We start from the raw sequence: 9703 nt of genomic DNA, 5'->3' as shown, positions 1-9703 counted from the left end.
ATATATATATATATATATATATATATATATATATATATATATATATGCTCAATATGAGCTAATCAAAGTTACTGCTACACACTTTAGTGTTATTTATGTGAATTATATGAATAATGGGATATTTTTGTGGTTATGAAACATATTATTGTATAGATTAAATATATAGAATAATTATATTGATATGTAAGTATAGTGTTCATAGTGCAAATCTTACATTTTTTTGTAAAAGATGCACACATTGCTATATATATGTAGCCTGGTAGAAGGCTGAAAACCACCATGTAACCAACACAACGCCTCCATAACCTGAAAGAGAATGGCAGCTCATGTTCAAATAGACTTTGTGTATTGACCAAAACAATTCCTTTGAATTTTCAAGGAATTTCTTTGCAGCCATCATCTTACTTGAGCGCAGAATGTGGCTGTACACATACCAAACTTACTTTGCACAATGTTTTTTTAGACTGTGCAATTTAGGTTGTATATTTTTGGACCAAAATTTAATATTTTACCAAAACTTGTGATTCAGTCTTTAAACTTATAGCACAATGATGGAGATGACTGTGTTAAAGCTACACTTTCATACTCCTGCCAAATGTTGTATGCGTGTGTTTCAAACTGCAGATGTTCAATTAAAATAAAAAAATAAAGCAAAGAAAAAAAGCCTGGTCTTGTCATTGGACATCTAGCCAAAGTTGGCTTATCCAAGTTGACATACTTTGAAGGATCAATACAAAAAAAAAAAAAAAACTTCAGTGTTGCTTATCTCTAAATTGGGTTATGTAACCAAACGTTTATGTCTTACTGTCTGACAGGGTTCAAGAGTTCAACGCATTGGGAATGATCCACAATTCCTTAATGTGGTTGTGTGTGTGAGAGCGGGAGACTAAGACAAAAGAGACTCAGGGTCTCGTCAGGAAAACAGCAGACAAACGACAGCATTGGGGTACACACAGACACACACATCCAAGACAACCAATTTGGGTCTGATTTCATTTTGATTTTATGTCTCAGTTCTTCACACATTTTTTTTCTGGGTCATGCATAATTTTTTATGACCTGTGATTTAACTATAAATCATCCAAAAGTGTTTAAATGTGGATGAGTGTGACGGCTGCCACCTTCACAGCTCTGAAGGCTATAATCAGAGCGATGTCATGATGACTCAGATGCAAAATGATGCATGAAAGAGATTCAGTGAATGCCACCGGTTGAGTGCAGTTGATTTGCTCTATCAGACTGTCAGAGGACAAATGATAGGCTTTGGTGAGAGGTTATGAGGTGACACATTTCTTTGATTCTTATAATCATGTGAAGGTTTAATGCTTTAAGAAAACTGGTGTTCATACGAGTGTTTGTGGGTTTTCATGAGTGTATGTAGAGTTAGTTGTGTTTCAGGGCAAAGCTAAGAAGAAAAAAAGGTAAAGGACCCATAATCCTTGTGAACAAGGTTTTCTGTGCCCTGTGGAAGGGTTTAGATTAGACTAGAAACTATGTTTTTACTGTGAATTTTTGTTGTTTTCCTTTGCTTAATTACCAAGTTTCTGGCAGACTGAGAGAAATTTAGAGAATGCATCCTTTTGTTACCAAAACTTGGACCACCTCTGTCCTTGTACCTGCCTGTCTTTATATCATCAATACTTTTATTCCCAGTCCTCTGTGACAAATGATTTTTACATCTTTTTCTTGAGATGTTTCTGTGTAATTATATAGTTTGTTTCCTCCTTGATTTTGGCACAAAGCACAATGGCATAAAAAAGAAAACACTCATGGGGTGTTTTTGTTGTTGATGAGTGCATATTGTAAGTGAATTTTTCTGGCCAAGATTTTGGGATTACTTCAAAAGAATCGATTCATGTTTCCCTATCAATAAGCCCCCTGGGGGCCTCTACCACACTGTACAGATGAAACTAAAAATTATTGTCCTGAAAATATTTCTTTGGTTAAAGTGAACAAAAATATTAAATTTTGTTGCAAACTACTTCAAAGCAGTTATCTGACCACCTGTATTAAGTCTGTTGCAAAAACTTGGTCTTATTTCATAAGTCAAGTTGTCAAAACTTCAGATTGTGGGTTTGAGGCTATAACCAAATCCTTTGAGTATGCTTCAGCAAAGAATGGGGTCTCCAACTCAAATCTACAGGGGTCTTCATCTGTGTTTTCAGTTTCCCTGATGTGCCACCATCTCCCCTGTTCTCTTGGATAAAATGATTCAAGAGTGGATTTTATCACCATAAAAGTAGCTTTACAGTTGGTCAGTCAATCATGACTTGATAAGTTTTTAACTCTCACTGTCACGTCTCTATAGTTTCATTCATGTCTGCACATTATGTCATGCTTTTATTTTGAAATCACTCACCCTTGTGTTGTTGTGTTCCTGTCTGCACTGTCCCATCTGGTCACACCTGCTCCCTGATTGTTCCTCCCCACCTGTTTCCCATTACCCTCATTACCTCTTGTATTTAACCTCATGTCTCTCATTGTCTTGTTGCCAGTTCGTCGTACTTCACAGTCTTCGTCCTAGCCTTCTCTCATAGCCACAGTCATTGTCTAGTCGTGAACCCTGCCTGCCTTTTTGAACCTCGCCTTTTGCTTCACGTCTGTCTGTACCTCTGCCTGCTTCAGATTGCCTCTCTTTGTACCGACCTTGCTTGGACTCTGATTAAACCTCTTTGCCTTTGAACTCTGATTTTGGGTATCCAGCATTTGTGTCCACCTTTCTGAGCTTAAATTCATGACACTTGCACAACAAAGTTGGTCAGTAGGGCAGAGATGAATACTAAGTGTATGAAATTGATGGACAATGAAGCAGACTACAAGTGTAAAGCAATTTTCTTAAAAAAAAAAAAAAAAAGTCATATGTTACTATGTTTACAGTTATGAATTCTTGATATGTAGAACTCAAGCTTTAAGTTATAATAAAAGTGAGTAATGAGTTATCTCACGAAAAAGGTTTCAATCAGTTCAAATGGAAGATCTTCAGTTTGCCTCAACACTCAAAAATCCAGTCCAGATAGTTGCCTTGAAATTTTGAGCGTGAAAATTTTTTATTTTATTTTATTTATTTTTTTTACAGTGCAGCCATTGTACACTTTGAACACGTTGTACAAACCACTACTTTCAGTGGTTCCTGACTGAATACATGCACTTTGAGTGAAATTACTGTGTACAAAAAAAGACAGTGCTACTTTGTTTGTGCCCAAAGTTTGTCAAATTTTAAACAAAAGTGATAAATAACTGTTAATAAATACATTAAATTTTCATTTTGCATCCTGCAAAACACTGTCTCCAACAAAGAAAATTAGAGTTAAATTGACAATCTCTCTGGAAGACGCTAGACTGATAATTCACTTTTGCTGGTCATTGCTGCTAATGAAACGAAAGTTACGAATGTAACTACGGTTCTATGAATCCCGAATGACCGCCAGAGGGCGGTGCTTAAAGCACTGAATGTTCCCTTTGCGCATGCGCAGTTCGAGTATGCATACCAACAACGTCACCTGTGACCCCTGGCTGACCCGAGAACGGTAATAAGTCCCGGTGTCACCAGAGGCTCGTTTCCTACAGAATCTTCTCGCGTGACCACGAGGATTCTGAGTGACAGAACGCTCTGGCGGTCATTCGGGATTCATAGAACCGTAGTTACATTCGTAACTTTCGTTCTATTTCATCCCTGCTGACCGCCAGAGGGCGGTGCTTAAAGCACTGAATGACTCATCCCAGCTTAGTCACGAGGAATCCCAGATACCAACCTCAAGGGGAAGCCTCCGAAGATTGAAGAACCACACCCAGTGGATGGGGAGTGGCAACATTCACACTGTAAAATCTGGAAAATGTGCCAGGTGACGCCCAAGAAGCAGCAGCACATATTTCCTCCAGGGGAACTCCTCTCAGGGCAGCCCATGACGTGGACACACTCTTAGTAGAGTGAGAGCGCACACCTATTGGTAGGGGGCGGTCTGAAGCCTGATATGCGTGTCGAATGGTATCCACGATCCAGTGAGACAGGCGCTGCTTGGAGAGAGCAGAGCCCTTGTCAGAACCCCCATAGCAAACAAAAAGCTGCTCAGACAAACGAATGCCTGCAGTAGCTTCAATATAAAACCTCAGAGCTCTCACTGGGCACAAGAGCTCTGGTCTGTCTCCATCATTTCCTGATGGAGGGTCATATCGTGCAAGCCTTATAGGCTGATTAAAATGTGAATTTGACAGCACCTTTGGAATAAAAGCAACATTCGGCCATAATGTAACGCCCGTGCCATCAGGGTGCCACTTCAGGCATGATGGGCTGACAGACAATGCGTGCAGCTCACTGACACGCTTCGCCGAGGTAATGGCCAGCAAGAACGAAGTCTTACGTGATACCCACTGTAGCTCTGCTTTGTCCAGAGGCTCAAAGGGAGGCTGACACAATGCACCCAACACTAAATGCAGGTCCCAAGCGGGGGCACGAAGAACTCTAGGGGGGTGAAGCCTCAGAGCCCCCTTAAGAAATAACGACACCAGGCTGTGGCTCCCCACAGTGCCATTCTCCACCCTTGCATGTCGGGCTGATATCGCTGCCACATACACCCTTAGAGTAGATGGAGTCCGACCTCCATCTAAGAGGGACTGAAGGAACTCCAGCACTTTGGGAACAGGGCAAAGCACTGGGTCCTCCCCATGGTTGTTGCACCATTCTACAAACAATTTCCACCTATTGTCATATTGCAGTCGTGTGGATGGTGCCCTGGCGTTCAGAATGGTCTGCTTGACAGGTTCAACACAGCTGCTCAGCAGCGGTTCGGACCTTTCAGGAGCCACACACACAAGTGGAGGCGGTGAGGGTTGGGGTGCCAAACCTGACCGCTTTGTTGGGACAAGAGATCCTTTCTGTCGGGGAGACACCATGGTTCGCCGCAACTGAGCCTGCGTAGCAAGGGGAACCATGTTCGAGCCGGCCAGAAGGGGGCCACCAGCAGCAGCATGTGGTCCTCCTGAAGGACTCTCTGGAGTGTTGGCCAAATCATAGGAAGCGGCGGGAAAGCATAGAGAAGGCCCTCTGGCCAAGGGTGCGCCAGCGCATCTTGGCCAAGAGGGCTGGTGGTTTCTCTCAGGGAGAACCAAAGGGGACAGTGGGTCGATTCCTCTGAGGCAAAGAGATCGACCTGCGCCCTGCCGAAAAGACCCCAGATTGTGCGTACCACCTCTGGGTGGAGGCGCCACTCTCCAGGGAGGGGATTCTGACGAGAGAGGGAGTCTGCAAGATGGTTCAGGGTCCCTGGCAAATACATGACCCGTAGGCTGGCTAGCCGGGGGGCGGCCCACCTGAGAAGGTGCTGAGACACCCGTAGCAGCTGTGCTGATTTGGTGCCTCCCTGGTGGTTTATGTGGAAAACAGCCGAGGTGTTGTCTGACCGTACCAGTACATGCCTTCCCCTGAGATATGGTAAGAAGTGCCTGAGAGCCAGGTGCACTGCACGGAGCTCGAGCACATTTATGTGGCTGGTGCTGTCCTGCACAGACCACAGTCCCTGAACTGTCCTGTGCTGCCAGACAGCCCCCCATCCTGAGAGGCTGGCATCTGTGGTGACAGTCTCGCGGCGAGCTGGGACCACACCCAGTGGAACGCCCTTCGACAGAAAAGCCCTGTCCCTCCAGGGGGCCAGGGCAAGAAGACATTGCTGTGACACCCTGAGCTTCCGGTAACGATGCCGCTTGGTGTCTAAATGGAAGCTGTTCAGCCACCTCTGTAGGGGGCGCAACAGCAGCAGACCCAAAGGGACCACAGTTGTCATGGACGTCAGCTTTCCCAAAAGCCGCTGGAAAGTGATATAAGTCAAAGTTTTCCTCCCTTTGAAGAGCATGAGGAGGCGAAGAACGTCGTCCACCCGGTGGGAGGAGGGCTGGGCCTTCATGGCTAAGGTGTCCAAGGTCACCCCAATAAAGGTCACCCTTTGGGAGGGTTTCAGACAAGATTTCTTGTAATTTACCCTGAGACCCAATTGAGCCACATGAGCAAGGAGCTTGGCGGTGTCCTGGACCACCTGAGACTGTGACGGGGCACAGATCAGCCAATCGTCCAGGTATGGCAACACTTTCATGCCCTGCGACTGTAGGGGTGCAAGTGCCGCTTTCACACATCGAGTGAAGACCCTGGGGGAGAGGGAGAGCCCGAAAGGGAGCACTCGGAACTGCCAGTGGCGGCCCTTGTAGGCAAAACGAAGAAACTGCCTGTGTTGAGGTGCGATGGGGACATGGAAGTAGGCGTCCGCCAGATCGACGGATGTGAACCATTCCCCTTCGGTCACAGTTCGTAGGACATCCGCCGTAGTCAGCATGTGGAACGGTAACCTCTTCAAATATTGATTGAGCCCTCTCAGGTCCAGAATCGGGCGATATCCGCCAGTCTTTTTTGGTACGAGAAAATATGTCGAGTAGAAGCCTCTGGGGTGTGCTAGAGGATCTACAGCCTCGATTGCCTGCTTGGCCAGGAGGGCAGACAGCTCCTGGTCCAGGGCCAAAGCCTTTGCCGGGTTGCTGATAACAGTTGATTTGACCCGGCTGGAGAGAGGGGGCCGGCGTCGGAATTGGAGCTTGTACCCCTGGGTTAAGGTTGAAACCACCCAGGGGTCCGAAGCAACAGCAGCCCAGTAACCGAGCTGCTGGTTGGAAAAATAGCCGACGACCGGCCCAAAGGCCTCAGTCTCTGGCCCTCCGGCCCCTAGGGGCTCCAGAGGGACGGTGGGGAGGACCCGCACCCCGGGGTTGACCGGGAGGCAAGCGGGCAGGGGCAGGGGCACGGGCACGGGTACGAAAGTCCCGGGCTTGTCCATGTGAGGGTCGCCGGGCACCATAACTTCCCACAGGATGAAAATGCGGTAGAGGGTGGGAACGTAGAATGGCAGCAGGGTCCCTAGGTCTACTTGGGGGACCCATGCTCCTACTAAGGCCTGAAAGCCGCTGTCTGGTTTCCCGAGCCCTAACGGTTCTCTCCAGTGCCTCCACAGCAGCGGAACCGAAAAGTTCTCCTGGTTCAACAGGAACACTTCGGAGTGTCCTCCTGGATGCCTCTGTCAAAGGGGACTGTGCAAGCCACACCTGGCGACGTGTCTGAACAAGCAAGGACATCATTCGCCCAAGCTCTCTAGACATGAGTGCAAAAGCTTGCAGAGCTGCATCGCTAAAGCACATGGCAGAAGGGTCGACGCTATTATCCTGCAATGAAGCGGACAGTGCAAACATAAGATGAGCCAAGGAGTTTCCAATACGCCCAGCCCGTGCACCAGCGTTATAGGTTCTTGTGAGAAGGTCATCCGTCACTCGACATTGAGGGCGGGGGCATCTCACAGCTGGCCGGAGTGACTCCTCAGGGGACACAATGAGAGATGCTATGGCTGGCTCCACATCAGGCATCCGCTCCAGGCCGGCTCCAGCTGCATTATGCATGGCCGCCAGAGTCCGGCCATCTGCTGAAAGCCGGGAGAGAGCCCCGGTATCTCTCCAGCAAGCGTGAAGTTCTCTTAAAAAGTCCCCCGAAGGGGGAATAGAGAAAGCAGATGAGGGACGCCTGCGCCTGAAGAAAGCGCTTTCAGGAGCAGAGTGAGTCTGCTGTGGCATATCTAGCTGCAAACGCTCTAAAGCTGTGCGCATGATAGCCTGCATTGAGCTATCCATTGTCTCACTTGATGAGCTCCGAGCTGATGATGGGGACCCTGGTTCCGAAATCATGGAGACCTGACCAGTATCATCATCCTGGAAATGAGAGGCAGAAGCTGCCAGAGAAATAACATCGTCCTCTGGGGCAAGCACTGGCATAGGCGGGGTGGATGGCCCTGCCTCCTCTGTGGGTGTGGCAGGTTCACGTTCTTGCAAGAGAGACCTCATCTCCGCCAACTCTGCATATAATTGATCCACCTCTGAGGCAAGTCGCCGTTCAGCCTTTGCCTTCTTCTTGGAGGGGGCAGATGCAGTAGCAGACACACTGCGGCGCTTCGAGCGTCTTGGTTGGTAAGAAGGTAGCTGTTCCTGGGGGGAGGGATCCTCATTAGCAACAGAGGACACCTGCTCCAGTCTAGCAACCCTAAGGGCCCGAGGCATGTAACTGCAATTCATGCATGGCTCGTCAGACAAACCCTCTCTAAGGTGGTCGGGACCGAGGCACCTTGGACAGAGGTCATGGCCATCAGTGGCTTGAAGGGAGGCACCACAGGAAACACAACAGTGGGAGCCCTCCATTATGAGTGACTACAGTGATCGCTGCTTACGCTAAGCTGAGGGAAGGGGGCGCGAACGCCGCCTACACAGCAAACGCAAGTCACACAACACAGACGGTTTATAATAGTAGGTGTTATTGTGGACAATAGAATTACAGGAGCTGAGGGAGGGTCAGTCGGCCGTAATCTATTAACCTTTGGGTGTGTATGTCTATTATTATGGAAGTACGAGACAAATTAACTTAAGTATCACAGCTAGCACATAAGTGCATGAAACTGATAACATACCAGGCAGGCACACTGTATAAAAAAAAAAAAAAAAAAAAAAAAATCGATCACAATCCAACACTAAGGTGAATGAAGTTGGAGACAGGACGAACTAGAAGTGAATCTTGAGCTGCACTTCAAAAGACTGACCGGTGAAACGGTAATCCTGTGTAATCAAGCTTGACAGCTATATGCTGGGAGAGGGGGCGCGAACGCTGCCATCACCCGCAAATGCTGCAAAAATAGAAAGCAACAGTATATCGACTAAGCCAGGAGAAGAGGGCGCGAACGCTGTCAAAACCCAGCTGAGGAGAATCACACGGTGTGAGACACCGCAGCCCGGGCGCTAATGCTAGGCTACCCGGGCTAACAACTAAACAAGCGGAGGGGGAGATAAGACCGCCCGCCACCCCGCAGGGGTTTCCAGGTCACGATATGCACGGTCAAAGAAAGATAGGTAGCGGGACGAAAAAGCTGCCGTTACCGTCTTACCAATAAACTGAAAAGATCCAAGTGATTCCCGGGGGAAGAGAGCGCGAACGCTGTCTACACCGACAAAATCACAAATGAAACACACCAGCACTCAATCATGCTCATTTCATAAATAACTAGACTCAATAACCTTACCTGATGTCGGTCGAGGTCAGAGAAACTTTCGACCACACGGGTCTCAAACAGAAAGAGACGCCACAACGGCGTTAAACAAACCTCCAAAACAAAAATAGAAGAAAAAAGACCGCCGTCGCAGCCTTTGGAGGGCGAGTCTTCGCTGCTCCGACCAAAGTCACAAGGCTCCCAGCGACGGTGTATAAATCCGTAAGGTTAATCCCGTTTTCTCAATGAAGCTGTGTCCAGCGGTATGCGACCAGCACGCGAGAAGAAAATAGGAAACGAGCCTCTGGTGACACCGGGACTTATTACCGTTCTCGGGTCAGCCAGGGGTCACAGGTGACGTTGTTGGTATGCATACTCGAACTGCGCATGCGCAAAGGGAACATTCAGTGCTTTAAGCACCGCCCTCTGGCGGTCAGCAGGGATGAAATAGAACTCTATTTATAACCCCACTCGAGTTATCCCAGTTTGATGAAACGTTGGACATATACAGTGAGATGATCAGTAGTTCTGACACATTCAGTATCCTCAAAGACGACAGAGTTATCCATAGATCCATGAAGTGTCTGACTGTTTAGGACACTTCAGGTAAATGTAGGGACCATCGTAAAAGTGCAATACACCTTTGT

General features: G+C 47.5%; 1 protein-coding gene across 1 annotated transcript; it reads right to left on the bottom strand.

Annotated features, from left to right (window-relative positions):
• Positions 1–4661: 4661 nt before the first annotated feature.
• Positions 4662–9430, bottom strand: LOC141796211 (uncharacterized). Its single transcript, XM_074677197.1, has 6 exons — positions 9384–9430; positions 9090–9114; positions 8955–9008; positions 8247–8278; positions 7081–8143; positions 4662–7010 (listed from the first exon to the last, which is right to left on the bottom strand). Exons 1-6 carry the CDS (start codon positions 9428–9430, stop codon positions 4773–4775), a joined length of 3459 nt encoding a protein of 1152 aa, XP_074533298.1. The 3' UTR covers positions 4662–4772.
• Between the last annotated feature and the right edge of the window lie 273 nt (positions 9431–9703).

This window comes from Halichoeres trimaculatus, unplaced genomic scaffold (genome assembly GCF_033239565.1).
Source record: "Halichoeres trimaculatus isolate MK-OKI-2021-1 unplaced genomic scaffold, fHalTri1.1 fHalTri1_scaffold_10, whole genome shotgun sequence".
Lineage (NCBI taxonomy): Eukaryota > Metazoa > Chordata > Actinopteri > Labriformes > Labridae > Halichoeres > Halichoeres trimaculatus.
The sequence above is the reverse complement of the archived record's forward strand: the minus strand, read 5'-3'. Positions and strand labels throughout refer to the sequence as shown.

What these genes read in the sequence shown, in the direction of transcription:
- LOC141796211 (XM_074677197.1), bottom strand. Translation starts at nt 9,430, where the DNA reads ATGCATACCAACAACGTCACCTGTGACCCCTGGCTGACCCGAGAACG. An exon ending in CTGACCTCGACCGACATCAG is followed by an intron (nt 9,009 to 9,089) that starts GTAAGGTTATTG and finishes TTGTCGGTGTAG; the next exon opens with ACAGCGTTCGCGCTCTCTTC. An exon ending in TGGATCTTTTCAGTTTATTG is followed by an intron (nt 8,279 to 8,954) that starts GTAAGACGGTAA and finishes TTTGCTGTGTAG; the next exon opens with GCGGCGTTCGCGCCCCCTTC.